General features: G+C 42.7%; 1 protein-coding gene across 2 annotated transcripts in view; it reads left to right on the forward strand.

The window, feature by feature from the left end:
• Positions 1-17,392, forward strand: part of ARID5B (AT-rich interaction domain 5B) — a 181,791-nt gene that overhangs the window by 29,826 nt on the left and 134,573 nt on the right. For both annotated transcript variants that reach the window (XM_033148915.1, XM_033148914.1), the window contains exon 3: positions 6,691-6,916. In XM_033148915.1, coding sequence (XP_033004806.1) covers positions 6,691-6,916 — 226 coding nt within the window. The remainder of the gene's footprint in view (positions 1-6,690; positions 6,917-17,392) is intronic.

The following is a 17,392-nucleotide window of genomic DNA, read 5'->3' on the forward strand; positions in this document are numbered from 1 at the left end:
TAAATAAACAAACAGCATGATATTTGAAAGCTGTGCACAGGACTCCATATTCCACAGTTCTCCCCGAGCAACATCACCTGTCCTTCAAACAAGGGCAGTTGGGTTAATTGAGGACTCTGGCTTTCATTTTGTAGAATCATCATAAATTCCATCTTTTTTTAATGGCAAGTTTCTAGCCTTTCCAGTAATTCTGGAAATGTAGCTCTGTGAGGCAAATAGGGGTCTCATAGCAACTCCCTAGCAACTTGGGTTACGTGGGTGGCGCTGTGGTCTAAACCACTGAGCCTCTTGGGCTTGCTGGTCAGAAGGACGGCAGTTCGAATCCCTGCAACAGGATGAGCTCTCGTTGCTCGGTCCCAGCTCCTGCCAACCTAGCAGTTCGAAAGCACACCCAAAAGTGCAAGTAGATACCGGTAAATAGGTACTGCTCCGGCAGAAAGGTAAAAGGCATTTCCATGCGTTGCTCTGGTTTTGCCAGAAGCGGTTTAGTCATGCTGGCCACATGACCCGGAAAAACTGTCTGCGGACAAAACGCCAGCTCCCTCGGCCTGTAAAGTGAGATGAGCTCCGCAACCCCAGAGTCGTCTGCGAGTGCACTTAACTGTCAGGGGTCCTTTACCTTTACCTTTCAGCAACTCCCAGCATCCATGACAAACTACAGTTCCCAGGGTTCTTTGGGGGAAGCAGTGCCTGTTGAAGTGAGGTACTAGTATTGCTTTAAATGTGTGGTGCGAATGGCTCTGTACTTTTATGTAGCTTCTGATTTTTCAAGGGTTCCCCTTTTTATTAGATTTCTCAACTAAACCATGAATGTATTACGAAATAAATTTGGCAGGGAGTGTGTGTTGAGCTGGTAGGAGAAGGGAAATAGTTATTTTCACGGCAGTACAGAGTTTATAGTCTCTGTGTGTACTTTGTGTGTCTCAGAGTCTATGAGTATAAAGGTTGTATTCTCAATAACAGGATTATTCATTGATGATGTAGTAATGATTGTACTTGTCTTTTGGTTATTAAATTGTTTGCTTTGCTTGCTTTGAATGCCAACCAAAAGTTAGTCATAGCAATTCTTGGAAAGGATGTGAACAAACTGGTAATGGAAGCAATAATAATTTGGTCATAACAGCTACTTTGGAAAAGAGCACTTTAACCAAGGCCACATTTGATCTGGATCTCTGGGTTTTATGAAAAATAGCTGCTTATCATAACCTTTGCATTGCTGAGCATTTTCAAAAAGCTGATACTTAAGGCTCAATTGTGCACAGACAGATGATCTTATGCAGAGGGCTCTTAAAATGCTGTGTGTGTGTGTGTGTGTGTGGCCACTTGGCCCATTAAATTTGCTTCATACATTGCAGAATGAGCATATATAGGACATTAATGTATGCAACAGATGATGGTTCTTTCGGGGGTGGGCAGGGACTGTAGGTAGCAGCACTGGCTATCTTTTCAGACAATGTTTGATCAGTTGACATGGTTAAATATTGATCAAATAATGGTAATTTATAGCAGTAATTTATGAGAACAACGACAAAAGAAGAGAGAGCAAGATGTAGATTCTAATTACCACAAACAAGTTAGTTAATAATTAGCATTTTTAGTGCTTTTTTAAAAAAGTAGTAAAAGCACTTTACACACACTATCTAAAGCAAGAGCGGGGAACCTATATTTTGAACTGCCCTGAGATCTTCGGATGAATGGTGGTATATAAATAACAACAATACTAATAATAATGACGTCGTTGGACTTACGCTCTCACCACTATTCCCAACCAGGGTGACCACAGGTCAGAGATGATGGGAATTGTAGTCCAGCAACATGGGGTCACAGGCCCCCCAACCTGATCTTGTACAATTCTTACAACACCCATTTGAAGTAGGGCCAGTATTGTTATCCCCATAATGTTAGGCAGAAGGGGGTTGAGTCTGAGATCATAGTGGCTGGACTGAGGCTGCTTAGCAAGTCAGTCAGTGTCTGAGGTGAGATATTATCAAGGAATGGACATGCCGGCTCACACATTGTGCTTTTAGATACTATGCTCTACCAGCTCTGTAGGTACCCATTGCAACATACTTTGCAGTGTTGACAAGATTTCTGACATTTAATACAGACAGAACGTTAAGGCACTGTTTCCAAGGTTTAGTTGAAGATCCTAGAAAATGTACTTCTACTGCAACCCATGCCCACAATCTTGCCTTTTATTTTTGACCAAATATTTGATCGATATCTAGCAGGAGATGACTCCTTGTTCAAACATTTTGAGTCACAAAATGGGGGAGGGGTTTTTGTGTTGTTGTTTTTTAAATCTGCTTTCCCTACCCAAAAGCAAAAGAACTGGGGGTAACTTCTCATAATAGCCCTCCCCCAGGTTTTCTTCATTTGGTTGGCCGTTAAGCGATATCTTATTACCAGAGGAATGCATGTGTTAAAACAGATGGGAGCCAGTTAATGCCTTTATCTTTTTGTAATAACAACCGTGTCTCCTTTTTGCCTTGTCTGAGGGCTGATTCACAGTCATGTATCTTCATCACTTGCTGATGTAACATCAGGTGATGATTTGCATGGCTGGATGGGCCACCAGAGATATGACACTGGAGGTAGAACGTTTGTAGCCTCGAAAGCATTGTTTTCCAATGGGGCTGACACAGGGAGGAAGCTAGGGTTTGCACATGCATGAGTGACCATGCATGTGGCAGATGGTGTGGTGGGGCAGAGGTGCTTAACTGACCTGGTGGGGGAAAGGCGAGGTGCTGGGGAGGGCGGCATGGTGCAAACGCATTAGCAGGAGCGCTGGACTGGATTGGACGTTACCTTTGCACCGTGCTGATCTCACCACCATCCTGCCCCTCGTGGTTGGCAGTGGTGACTCACCTGCTGGAAGGTCAGCTGAGTGCCTCTACGTTACCCCACTGTCGGCTGCAGCTCTGCTGTATACAAAGCATTATACAGCATAGTGCAGTATAGTGTAACAGACCCTCCAAGTGTCCCTACTTCCCAGGGAGAGTCCCGGATTTACAAAAGCCGTCCTGGTTTCTGATTTGATCCTGGAATGTCCTGCTTTTCCTTGGGACGTCCCTATTTTCATCGGAGAAATGTTGGAGGTATGCAACCCCTGAGCCAAGGAGATAAGTAACTGTACAACCTTTAGAAGACGTCTGAAGGCAGCCCTGTATAGGGAAGTTTTTAAATGATCAATATTATGTTTTTATATATGTTGGAAGCTGCGGCAGTGTGGCATTCAGAGTGACATCCCAGTCAGATAGAATAGGACGTTGGAGGGTATGATGCAGTGCAGGGTGCTTAACATGGTACCCTCCAGATATTACCGAACTACAGCTTGTATCATCCCTGACCATTGGCCATGCTGGCTGGGGCTGATGGGAGTGGAATCAAGCCATATCTGGAGCGCCACATGTAGTCCATCCCAGGGGTGGTGGACAGAACATTTTTGAGTTTGGCTGCAGAGGCCCAGAGTCAAATCCCCATTCAGTGATGACCCATATTGTTTATCGTTGGGCCAGTCCCATATTTTAGCTGTGAATAGTGTTGGCTGGTCCCCTTCGCAACTGGTAGGGCAGTTGACAGGGAGTCCAAGCAGCAGGTAAGGCCCAGGAGCTATGACAGTCACAGCCACTCCCTGACTGGATGTAAGCAAGATGGCAGACAGATGGTGGTGGGGCAATGCCCCATTTGCCCTAAATGGACTGGCCTGTAATGATTGTGAACCTTCTTTACAAGTCTGTAGTGAGGATAATATGGGGATAACCCCACGGCTGCTACCAGAAGAGTTCCTGGGGGAAAGGGCAAGATAAAAATATGAGGTGGAATTTCGAAGTTGCAACAAAACACATAGGATATAATCATAATAATAATAATAATAATAATAATAATAATAATAATAATAATCTGCATTATTCCGCCTGTTTGGGAGTTCAAAGCACTTCATGTACATTAGTTCAATAATGAATGCAAGGCAGGTTGATTTGAAGTTACAAATCCCCAGTTCATTTATTCTAGAGTTACTGCATAAAAATCACTGACTCCTCAGCACTCCCTGAGTTGCTGCATCCTGATTGTTTCAAGTGTCCGACTTAAATCATGGAATGTTGGTTTTGCTGCTATAGCATTTTGCTCCTTTACTACCTTTGTGAGTTCTGTAAAACACAGTTTTGCTTATTCATCATGGGTGAAACGAGCTGGTATTTTTCCTGGAAGGTTACAGCTCGAAGCGCTTATTTCATGTTTTCTATGTTGTAACACGATCTGTTATGATAATTTTTAAAAGAGAGAGAGGTACTTATTTCATGTGTATTCTCTGCAGGCTCAACTAAATTTAAGCAGCTTTTCTATAAAATATATGTTTAAAGGCAGGAGGGATGCGGGCAGGGGGAGTATTGTTAGTTTCTGATCTCGAAAACATGTGCAGGAAACCTGAGAATGTGCCAGTTTCTTTTGGTAGGAAACTTGTAGAATTTCTGTAGTATTTCTTTTGGGATTACATCACAGTTTCATTTAATTTTTAGGATAAGACTTAAATTCAATATTTGTATATAAGCCAGGGAAACTGTACCATAAACAGAGGAATTTTCTAGTGAGTCAGAGTTCCAGGAATCCCATATTTACTTAAGATCATTTATGTGAGGACTAGCTAGAACCATTAGTCATCTGGCTATGATTTTTTCTTAAAAACCTTTGCAGGTTAATTGCATTTTCGAAAAGTGCGCTTAAGGCAGTGCCCAGAATATCTATCTATCTCCTGATTTCAAATTTCTTTCTAGATATTAGGGGAGGCGCGTCCCATTTTGCCGCTTGAGGTGAATCAGGAAGTGCTGTTTTGCCCTGCTGCTCCTGGCACCATATACCCGCTTTGGTCACTGCCACATGCCCTGGCCCATCTGCTGCTGACAGAGAAGCAGCACCACCACCGGTGCCAAATTTGAGCAAGGGTATGCCGATTTTGGGTGAGCATCTTGAGTGCTCTGCAAGATCTCGCCATCCTTCCTAAAATTGGCACCGATGGCAGCAATGCTTCTCCACCAAATGGCAGAGGCAAAGAAGGGGTTGGTGGGGCACCTATGGGCATGCTGCCTGGCGCCTGAAGCAGACTCATGGTTGGGCCGGCTCTGCCTGATATTCATGGATATACAGTGGTACCTCGAGTTGCAAACGCCTCAGGTTACAAACTCCGCTAACCTGGAAGAGTTACCTCGAGCTGATAACTTTGCCCCAGGATGAGAACAGAAATCGTGTGGCAGCGGCGCAGTGGCAGCAAGAGGCCCCATTAGCGAAAGCACGCCTCTAGTTAAGAACAGTTTCAGGTTAAGAACGGACCTCCGGAACGAATTAAGTTCGTAACTAGAGGTACCAGTGTATATATATTTTTATCATGTAAAAACTTGGCTTAAATAACAGATCCACTAAAAATGAAAATATCCACAGATGTGATGTTGATATATCTATTGATGATGAAAAGCCAGCTTAATCTTTTAAGGCATTTACTATAGACGTATTTGAATGTGGGATCAGATTAAAGCAGAAAACAAACAGATTTGTAGAATAGTGCTTTTGCCAATTTACTCCCTCCCCAATCAAATCGACTTGGCAAAGGAAGAAATAACCAAAGTAAAATGCTGCAATCTTTGAAAAAATCTCTGTAGCAATTGGCTGTAAGAGCTCTTGCTTCAATATATTGAATTAAGACCTTTGTAGCCATGGGCTTAGATGCCAAGATGTCACAGAATGTTTATGAGCATTCCAACCACTCAAAACTTTAAAGCAAAAGTGTCAGCATATTAACCTAGGGACAGATGAGTTTGTGTGGTGTTGGGTGGAAGGAGTAGACAGAAATGGTGTTTATAAACTTCTAGCTTGTGTGTTGTGTAGGGGGCACAAGCAGATGTCAACCTCCCCACCACCTCCTTCGCTCCCTCCATCCTGGTGAGCAACAGTGACCCACCTAACAGGAAACTAGAGTAGCAGCTCCACCCCACCCAGCGAGCCACTTCTGGTAGAGTGGCCTTGTGCCCTGCTTTGCAGAGGACTTTACTACATGAGAAGGACCCTTGGAGGCCAGCCCTCTATTTGAAGGAATCTTCTGCTCCAAGGGCTATCTGGTCCAAGTCTGGTTTGCAGATAGAATAATTGCAGGAAGGGAGAGCCAGAGGCCTTGAGGTTTCCCATCAAGAATGAGCATCTGTCGAGCAGGTCACCTGGTCAGTTACCCCCAGTGTGGTGAGATGCATTGTATTTCCATTTTAATGATAGCTATTGTTTCCAAATTTGCACCTCTACATAGAAAGTAGAATACACAGGTTTTATTAAAATCTGCACCCTCCTTTTGCCCTTTCTTTGTTGTGGCGCATTGCCTCTTTTTGGTATTGCACTGGTGGCCACCCTACTAAATTGTTGTTGGTATGTGAATGCTATTCTGAGCACCGTGTGGGTGTTGTGCATGAGTGTGTCTGAGAAAGTGAAAGAGGAAGAGGTACAGGAAAAGTTATTTCACACAAAAGCATGCACCCACAAATTTACCGATCTCCTCTTGGTTAGGATGATCTGTTTCAGTGGTGGTGAAAATGAACCTGGCAAAAGCTTTATCAAAACAGCTGTAAGCGGACGTCACAGACTCAGAGCAATAACCTTTGTCGTGTATTGCGGAGCCAAATGTGACCCTCTCTTGGTTGTCTCTTGCAGGATGAAGTTGTTGCTGCTTCAGAGAAGGTCACGGTGAAGCTCGAAGACTTGGCCAAATGGGCCCAGGCAGATTTCTCCAAGTGGAAACGTGGACTCCGGGGTGAAGCCATTAGACCTACGGAACTGGGAAAGAATGGGCAGAAGGAAGCACTGAGCAGGTTCAGGCAAACCACACACAACAGCGGCCTCAACTTCAGAGACATTTTGAAGGAAAAGGCTGACCTTGGTAAGTACACAGTTCAGCTCCTATGCGATGGGTGCTGTTGACTCTTGGTTGGACAACTTGTCGGTTGCGCTTGTCTGTTGGATAAAGAGGCATGAGGCTGGGATCTAAAGAATCTTGCAACCATCTCCACTACCACAAGGTCTCTTTGTGATTGTGTACCTCAAATAAACCTCACCCCCCTCTGCACATGCAGTATTATACATCATGCTGCTATATAAGGAGCTTCTGACATCAGTTTGTAATATTGCTCGAGGGGTCAGCAGGGCAAAGATGGGAGGTGGGGAGTCTTAAAATAACCCTACTAGGCATGCCTAAAGTAGCTCCTTCGATGTCATCTTGTCAGAGCCGGTGTAAGACGTCTTACCACCCGAGGCGTCCCATTCCGTGCACGGAACTCGACTAGACTGAAGTTAATGGCTACTTCAACACTGGTGACAGGACGTCATCCTTCACCACCCTCGAGGGAAACAGGCTGCAGGACACATGCAGCTCTGTCCTCCAAGGCACAGGAATGGCCAAATTGCTTTGGAGGATCAGGAGGATGTCACCGCTACCCGCCCCACACGTTCCAGCCACCTGAGGTGGCCACCTTGCTCTGCCTAATATTAGGGCTGGCCCTAGATCCCATGTAACTTGACGGTCACAAACTTTGATTTCAAGGAATGATGGATCCCGTAGAACTATCTGTCTCTCTTTTGCTCTGGGATCTAACATGGCAAAAACCATCTGTAGAAAAAGCTGAACCAAGGTGTTTTTGTGTGGCCCGGGTTCCTTCCCACTGATTAACACGAGGCATAATAAATAGTTATTCCATCTTGTTGTTGTTCAGTCGTTCAGTCGTGTCCGACTCTTCGTGACCCCATGGACCAGAGTACGCCAGGCACGCCTATCCTTCACTGCCTCTCGCAGTTTGGCCAAACTCATGTTAGTAGCTTCAAGAACACTGTCCAACCATCTCATCCTCTGTCGTCCCCTTCTCCATCTTGTACACCATCCCTAATGAACCCGTTGTTGCTGAAAATCTCCTCAGTTCCAGCAGTTTCAGCTGCTGTATCATTGATGCCTGCCATTCCTACAGCAGAAGCCCCCTTCAGTGTGTTGTGGTACCCAGAACCACACCAACACAGTGTCTCTTGACCTACTTGTGCAGTTCTTTGGATGCGCGTCATAGATTTCATCACCCCCCCCTCCTCTCCTGCACATTACAGAAGGGGAAGTGTATTGATTCCACAGTTGAGTTCCAAGAAGCAGTACCTGCCCAGTTGTTTTTGTTTTTGAAAAGGTGATGTTTAAATAGCTCCAAGGGTAAGCCATAAATAGGAGATAAAAAATTAAAAGTGAAAACGCATGCCTTGCCATCCCGGTGAGACAATTGCCTTCGGCGTGTATTGAATACAAGGTTAAGTTGTTACTGGGTATAAATAGATGTAGAGTTGTTGACGGGAAGTTATATATCTATATATATCTATATATATAAATTATACATTCCTTTAGTGGTATTTAGACCAGGTACAGTCTGTGTAGGGTCTTGCAATTTGTCATTAGGCCACCAGTGTGCTCTGCTTAGAATCTGTACATGCACTGTTGCATCAATGGCATTTGAGGAGGCTGTTCTTTGGAAACTCCATTGCAAGCCGACGTGATCTTCATTTCTTGTTCTAATGTGCAGATTAGAACATAGTCATCCCTTGGATTTCATTCTTTGTGATGCAGTTCTCGGCTCAGAAAGAGAGAAATGCATCAACTTGTGTTTAAAATGCATATTTTTAAAATATAAAATAAATTTATAAATGTTGTATTTTGTGAGACGATGCATTCAGAAATATGTGTTTGAATTCTCATTTCAATGTGAATGTCTGTGCAATTTTGTTTAAAATGCCATTTGTTGAGCAGATTTATGAATGAACATTTGCAAAAGTGACATGGGCTAGAAACAGATTGGCCCATCCCTAAGATGAAGTCTGGTGTGAATTTTTTAAAATACCTTGAGACCAGTAAACTGAGGATGTGAGAGTAAATCAAACAGTTCACAGAGTAACCAGAAGACGGGCAAGAAATGTAAAGTAGTTTTGGTCCCTCTCAGCCCTCTTTAAATCTCTGTTGAAACTTACTTTTTCATCCCAATTAAATTCCATTAGACTTTTCCCATTTCAGGATAAGTCTTACTCTTCATGGCTGTTAACATTCAAATAGATAGTGCTTTCCCTTTTGAGAGAATGAATATTGCATCCCTTCTGCCATTTTACAAATCTTTTTGCACATGAAATCAGCACATATGATGCTACCTACTGCTCCCAGATACATGGTTGTTATGCCATCGCTGTGTTTCTGTTGTGATTCTGCAGGAGGATGGAGAAAGCGTGGAATGTGGTGATATTGGGTGCAGAATTCAGTTTCTTGAGAACATCATCTTTTCTTTTTAAAAAAGTTTCTAGTCCTTATGAACATACCTTTAAAACTATGCAGTCAGTGCTTGCTCAAATCTTAACAAGAGGGGTGACAATAATATTTTGAACGAGAGATAGCAGAGTTTTAGCTTTTTTCATAGCTCCTTATGCTCCCCTATGACTAGCAAAAAGCCATAATAAATTATGCAAAATAATGTAATTTAGCCAAATTCACGTAATTTATAGAGGGCACAGAATCCAGATGTTCTTGGTGCAGAATCTTTGCTGCCAGGAAATTTAATGTTAATAGAGTGCGCGCAGCCCTGAGCTGGGTGCACCTTAAGCCCTTCTGGTATTAGCACATGTTAACTGTGCCGTTATGTCCTATTTTAATTCTCAGTTAGGCTTAAGGGTGCTTATCTTTTTCTGGATCGTTCCCGGTGGCTGGGATTGAGAGCTCCCAACTGCATCTGTTAAAGCTGGGAAGCAGTGCAATACTGTGTGTTCTGGCACGCTTACTTAGAAGCAGGTTCTAAGTCCTTGTGGTAGGTGCTTCCAAATATGGCGGCCGTCCTATACACATTGAACTGGGAGTAAGCCCATTGAGTTCCATGGGGTTTACTTGGGGGTAGTCATTGCACCGTAAATGCGTATAGAATCACAGCTCCGTAGCTGCAGAGAGTCTTGATGTTTGTTGAGACTTCACGCAAACTGATGCCACCTCCAACATTCTGAGAATTGTGTGGCTGCTATGCAATCAGTATAAATTCATCTGAGTACCGTATAACTTTTCTTCAGAAGCATGATAGATGTTGCATGCAGTGGTGGACCTTGGGGGTCTCAAGTTTCAGTGGCGCCCCCTGCCTCTTGTGCTTCATTCTAAATAATAGTTGCGGCTTCCCCTGCAGTGCCCTTGAGGAATAAATTGGTTCTGCTAGTGCTGGAGGCCTAAAGAAGAAAGGGATGAGAATCAGGAGATAAAGGCAAGGTGTCAGGGAATTGGGGACAATGAAAGACACCAGATTCTGTTGTTGTGGGTTATTGGGAGACAAGCTGAAGGCATGGGGAGGCAGCAACTTGGGCTAGCTTCTCTTTATTTAACACAAAAATAAACTAAAGCAGGGGTAGCCAATGTGGTGTGTCTCCCCCCAATATTGCATACCGTCTAACATTTTGAGGTGAAAAACCAGGATGCCATCTTGTGGAGCTGTGATTCCACGTGACCCGTGCGAGATTGTGGCCCCCAAAACGGCTGCTGTGCTCTCTGTGTCGTTTGGGTTGGACTACTACTTCTATCCAGCCTTAGCCAGTGTGTCCAATGATCACGCATAATGACAGTTTTATCAGGAGGACAGCACATTGGCTACCTGTGAGATAAAAGGTCTGGCCTAGCCCCTGTCCCCCTCTCTTCCTTTACTTCAGAGAAATCTCATCCAAGGTGCAACTTTGTAGTAAGGGCGTTGTGGATTGGTGTGCATAAATAAAACTATTTTTTTCCATTTGTTTATCAAAATAACAGAAAAGCAACAATACTGTGCAGATAAAAATAGATTTGGTTGTGGAATGTATTATTCATAATGAGCATGGGAACCTGTTTTTCCAGAAGAATTGGTCTGATTAAATCACTCACTTGTAGGGCCTCTAGTTGTGTGGGTTTTTGTTTTGCTTTGTTTTTGTCTTCAAAATCATTGAAAGGATTTTTTTTTTTTAAAAAAGCAAATGAACTTGCATATCCATATTTGGTAAAGCAGAAGAAAATAGCTGACTGATGGGTTATTCATTTTCCAGATTTTTTCGCAACTATGCAGTGCAAACGTGTCTATTAAAGATGGGGAAGTTGATTTTTTGAAAAATACATATGTATCTTCATTGCTTGGTCTGCCGTCTGCAAAGGGGGAAAATCAAATTATTTTATATAACACTGCTTCTTACAGAGTTCCTTTAAGTGAAGTATGAAAGCTGTAGTGTAAGCTTTATAGGCCTATAAATATGTCATTATAGTTGGACTACATTTATATCCTCTGGATTGGTGTTTAAGCCAAGAAAATATGTCTCTGCAGGTTGGGTTTTTTTATTGAAACCCTTTGAGGCATACAACAAAATGTGTTTTAGGATAAGGTTATTAAAACAGCATTTTCATTTTTATTATTTTTTTGCAGTGGGCTCACTGTCAATTACACCACCACAAACTGTCTGTGGATAGGCAGTTATGAATGGCTTCATCGCCAAACGTGCCTTTAGAAAAAGAAATAAGGCAGAGGAGTCAGAACTGAGATGGAAGGAAGAGGTGTAGGGGAATTACCTAATTTAGCTCTCAAAGCCTCAATTTATTGGGGTGCTGTAGTATGGCCAGTTTAACCCCCCTTTGAGCCGTTTGAACTCGTGCTGTGCCAAATATTTGTCTTGTGGTGTCTCTCTCTCTCCCCCCCCCCCCCCACTTTTGAATATTCTCCATGGGTTTACGAGAAGATAAATTGCATTTGAACACTATGCTGGGGGGAAAGAACATTTTGGAGAAATTCACAGGGATGGGGTGTAGCTTACTTTCAAGGTGGCCAAGGGGTGTTTTTGTAAATGACTTTTTCTTTCATTCTGCAAATCTCTGCAGTGGCCTGTACTTCTCCAGCGATTTGTACTGTACTTCGCTTAAAAAGAAAGTCGTTGACTGTACCGGTCTCGTCTCCCCCAAATAAAGGTTGAGGGGAAGACGTTGCAGGGCAACTTCTCCCATTGGGGCTTTTTAAGACCAGGAATTACGGGCAATTGGGAAGGCTGGAGAAACATCTGCTGGAAGCCCTCTGCCATCTCGCAAGAGCAAGAGAAGCCCAGCCTTAGATCCACCATGAGAAAGAGACAGAAAAATCAAAGCCCCTTCCGTAGAGGAGGAAAGCTTTCTAGAAATTTGATGGCTGATTTCGGCATGACACCAGCTTGAACTCACATATTTGTTTGGTTTTCATTTGAATGATTGAAAATTGTTACCTATGTGGGTTCAGACTAAAGTCCATGATATCTCTGGTTCAAAAGTTGAGGATATGTCTGCACCACAGTTTCTCTGGTGTTTCAGCTTTAAAATGGTGTGAATCCTCCTGTGGAAAATGCACATTCCTTCTTCCTGCCCCCCTTTGAGGTACACCCCACACTGGTGTCACAAACTGGGTTTTGTACTTTGTTTTTATCCCGTGATGATTGCTCCATCCGTATATGTAAAAGAGATAGAAAACCAGTTTTCAGCATGTGAGCATATTCTGTATGTTGGTTTGGACATCATGGCATCTGACTCAGCAAAGTGTGGATTGTGCTTGCGCTCCAACGTCACAATTGGAAGTGGGATCCCAGTTCTCATTTGGAGAGCAAGCTCAAACCATAGTTTGCTGGTTTTAATGTTATGGCAAACTATGGGTTGCCTTGGTTAGGAAATTGAGGGGCACAGGCAGAACAAGGCTGATCCAATCACTAAAGTAGGATTCAGCTACCAGCTGTAAACTAACCCAGTATGTAAATTTATAGAGGTTGTCATTGTATCCAGGGCTATCATAGCAACTGCTGTGTGGCTGTGCCTTGGACGTTGCACAGCAACTCATTAGACGTTAGTTTCTCATATATTCATATATTCATATATTGAATGAACATTGGCTTAAATGATTCCTGTCATGCCACAGGTACCTGACACCGAAATGTGTGTGGAAGCAGGTTAACACCTGCCTAAGCTCTGTGAAGTGGAATTGTTAGACCCTGCTCTGACCATGTTTTATAACTTTCTCTTTCTATTATTGACCTCTCTTCAGAGTGATAAGACAGCTAGAATTGCAAAAAAAAAAACCTTCACCCATTATGTAAAATAGATTCCTAATAACTTTAATGAGTAGACTGATGGGTTGTTTCCTTAGCTGCAGATTTAAAAACTGGGTTTTTGAATTGGACAGTCATTGGCAGTCTCACCTGGGTTTTACTGTTGATGGCATTGTTCTCTTGCTCTCAGTAACAAGTTTTAAGTTGATTTTGCAGGCAATGGCTTAGTTAACTGTGAGAAGCTACTGTGTTTATTAAATGCCCTGACAATCATCACTCTATCAATACTAGAACCTTAGGCTCTGTCCTTGAGGAAGGCTAACCCATTTGTTGGGCATTGAACTTTCAAATTCTTGACTCTACTTTTATAGGTTATTGCCCCCAGCATCTGAACCCGTCCATGCCACACTTGTTAGTTTTTAAGGTACCACAAAACTCATTGGGTGTTTTGTCCCTCTGCTGAGATATTGTATATGCTTGTTTGTTTTAATCGCTGTAATTGTTTGTTGTAATTGTTTGATTGGTTTAAAGCGGAGCTGTTAAATTGAACTAATAGTTAACTATTTCCATAGTTTAATGAGCTGACTGCCCTTAGTTTTGCAAATTGAAACTGGCTTCTTTAATTGCTTTTTAATGTTCTCAGAAAGCCATGTTTGCATAAGTATGTTTGTTTACTGCATTTTTTATTCCACCCTTCCTCCAGTGAGCTCATAGTGGCAGTTATGGGTCCTCCCCCCCCCCTCGGCAGACTTGTAAAGTAGATTATTTATGAATGTACTTCAGTTTTTAAAAATTTATTGTCATATCATGCATGCTACTCAGTTCATACATTGTATCTTAAGTCCATTGATTTAAACATGTCTATTATGAGTATTGTCAACAGTTCCGTCTTTTCACCTTTTCTGAGAAAACAATGCACAAATGTCCCACTTCTAGACTTCACTAATAAACATGGTGCTGTATAAAAAGAGCTGCATGAAAGCAGCTGGCAGAAATAAAACAAATATAAAGCAACAGAACCCAACAAGTAGGGAATTAAAAAGCCTAATAAATTTCTAAATAGGCCCTCACCTGGTGCCAAAATGACATCAAGATAGGTGCCCAGCAAGCCTTCTTGGGGACAGCACCCCCCCCCATCAATATACCACCACTCAGTAAGCCTAGGCTGCCAGATAGTGTCTGTCTGACCCAATGCTGAGAGAGCATTTGTGCCTTGGGCCTAGCCCAAGCAACCCCCCAAATTCTCTATGTGGTTTTAACAGTTTCATGTACCGATTTGTCAAGTTGTTTTTTTTAAATGTGCGTGCACTAGTCTCTGATTCGGTGCCGTAGGCATCAACATTTGTCCTCCTTGTTGTTGTCTTTAGGACTTACAATGATTCTTTCATTTCTCCTTTATCACATTCCTTTTTCAATCTAAATCTTGTGGTTTAACTCAACACATTGATTTTCTGCTCAGCTGAATGTCTCCCATGGAGTTTGGTTCTTTCTTTGGGTGATTCACTGGTAAGTCATCCATTTTAAAACAACTTGTTTTTCTCCTCCCATTTAGCTCCCCCACCCCAATGTATTTTACCGGTACTTTCTTTAGATTTTGTTACTCTTATCAAAACCCTCATCGAGTCTTGGTAGATCTGTGATGTCTTTTCACCAACTCTTTTGTAAAGGACGTATACAAATAGAGCTGCTGTAATAATATGGATAGGAGTCACCGGTTTCAATTTACTGGGGGTTTTTTTGGTCTCTTTTGGACTAATGTAGTGTGTTTGTTTTTAAAATATTGCTTCACATTGTATGCTATAGATATGTTTCTTCCACAAGTGGGGAGAATGCTGTTGGCACTTGGGTCTTGCTTTTGGGCTTCCCATAGGAATCTGGCCACTGTGAGAACAGGATGCTGGACTAGGTGCCTGTTTCAGCAATGCTGCTCTTGTTGATATTCCCACGTTCAGAATTTGTTTGGGCTATAAATACCTCAGAGACCACCTTCTCTTTAAACTGCAGGTGCCTGTTTAATTGATTGTACCATCCATGTATCACGCTGAACACGAAATGTACATAAAAAGGCTTCTTGTTAGCTGCTCCACTATTTGTGGAGCTCATAGGCTTGTTTATGCTCCTGTCTTCTACTTGTCAAAGTCTGAGCCTGCATATAGGAGTTGTAAATGTTTCATCTTTGGGTTGGCAGTCAGTGGCTAGGATTAAACAGGTGTGGGGTACCTGAAATGTCACCAGATATTTGTGTGTGTGTGTGTGTGTGTGTGTGTGTGTGTGTAACTGTTGCAACACTTAAGTGTTATGGGGAGATGTCTGTACACAGTAACATAATAGACATGTGCTAGGCATCTGGTCAACTGACTCTCCTTTCTCTCTCCCCCCCCCCCACCTTTCTGCTTCAGTTTTTGTCTCCATTTTTCGCAGGCTATTTTACTTCCTGCCGCTTAACATTTTTTTGCTTATTCCTCATCTCTTCATTCCGTTCAGTGTAACAGTCAGAATTCTATGGCATCAAATTAATGCTATCATTCAATAAATGTGTTTGTAGCAGATAAGTCTGGACCTTGTAGATTAGCCCTGAAATCACAAAATGATAGTAGGACAACTTGGACATCTGTGGAGGCCATAGTTCAGTAGGAGCACACATGCTTGCATGCAGAAGGTCTCACTTCCAATCCCTTGATGCCTTCAGTTAAAGGACCTTGGATAGCACTACTAGGCTATATACAATACAGCATGAACCAAGTCCTTGACCCAATGATAGTGAAACTCCAGAGAAGCATAGTTAACACTTGGTTTTATTATCTCTATACGTTTCAACCAATTAGTATTTTCTGTCTTCTTATGAAGGTTAGTTAACTTTACCCACCCCCAGATTTTTCAGGGCCACAACTGTACCTTTAAACCAAAGTGACTGAAAGGATTTGCCTGTAGTTTATGTTTGGCCATGTGCTCTTTGAATCCCCCTGGACTACTCAGTTGCCTAGTGAGAATTTGGATGATTCAAGTACTGTTGATTTTTAGCTTCTCCAGGGATGCAATATTTCATGAGTTTCAACACCCATGGCAGTGGTAGTATATTTAAACCTGCTGAAAAATTTGCCCTTGACTGGCCCTAGATGGCCTACTTATTGTCTTGTCTGAAGCCCCTTTTCAGTTTGTGATATAAAATCATTGAGGGAGAAAGTTCAGCCTACCATGTTTTGCTCATCAAGCTGAGCTCATCAAATGGATAGAGTCAGTATTTAATCTCCTGTTTTGACATCCTTCCAAACAGTTCCTGTCTGTAAATTACACAAGATACGAATTCTCGGTGTGCTAATATTTTGTTTGCATTATCATTTATCTTGATTTAAAGCTTAACCTATTCCAAAGGCCTGGAGTGGGAACAAAAGTATAAAACCTGCAGCAAAACAGAGTAAAAGCCAAACATGTTAAGATACATTGAAAGTCTCAGACCCTGACCCATAGCCAACACTTTTGTGATGGTGGCAGACTGGAAGAGCATCATAAACAATGCAAAATGGTGCAGCATAAATACAAATGGTGTAATATGTTTAAATTGAAGTGATGAGGAAATCACTATGTAATTAACTGGTCTCTCCAAAATTCCTTAAAAGAGCATCATCAAGTTCTTACCAGTCATCACAGTATCTTTGTACTCATTGGTTGAAAAATGTAAGAAGGTTGGAGCAAGTTTACTTCTTGCTGAGCAACTAGTTAGGTAAAGGTAAAGGGACCCCTGACCATTAGGTCCAGTCGTGTCCGACTCTGGGGTTGCGATGCTCATCTCGCGATACTGACCGAGGGAGCTGGCGTACAGCTTCCAGCATGACAAAGCCGCTTCTGGCGAACCAGAGCAGCACACGGAAATGCCGTTTACCTTCCCGCCGGAGCGGTAGGCCCTACCTATTTATCTACTTGCACTTTGACGTGCTTTCGAACTGCTAGGTGGGCAGGAGCTGGGGCCGAGCAACGGGAGCTCACCCCGTCACGGGGATTCGAACCGCCAACCTTCTGATCAGCAAGCCCTGGGCTCTGTGGTTTAACCCACAGCGCCACCTGCATCTGGTTAGTTTACCACAAATAAAAGGACTAAAAATAAAAATGGAAAATGCAGGGAATGGTTTGGGAATATTGGAGTGGACACCCCTCTGCCCTGCTGCACTTAACTTTACCATCTCTGATTTTTCAAGGAATGTAAGTGCACACCTGAATATATTGTTTTACCTTCTAGCTTGATTTAGATGCAGCTGTCAAGCTCCAATATATTGCTATTGACTTATGCAGGACCTTCATT

This window comes from Lacerta agilis, chromosome 5 (genome assembly GCF_009819535.1).
Source record: "Lacerta agilis isolate rLacAgi1 chromosome 5, rLacAgi1.pri, whole genome shotgun sequence".
Classification (NCBI taxonomy): Eukaryota; Metazoa; Chordata; class Lepidosauria; order Squamata; family Lacertidae; genus Lacerta; species Lacerta agilis.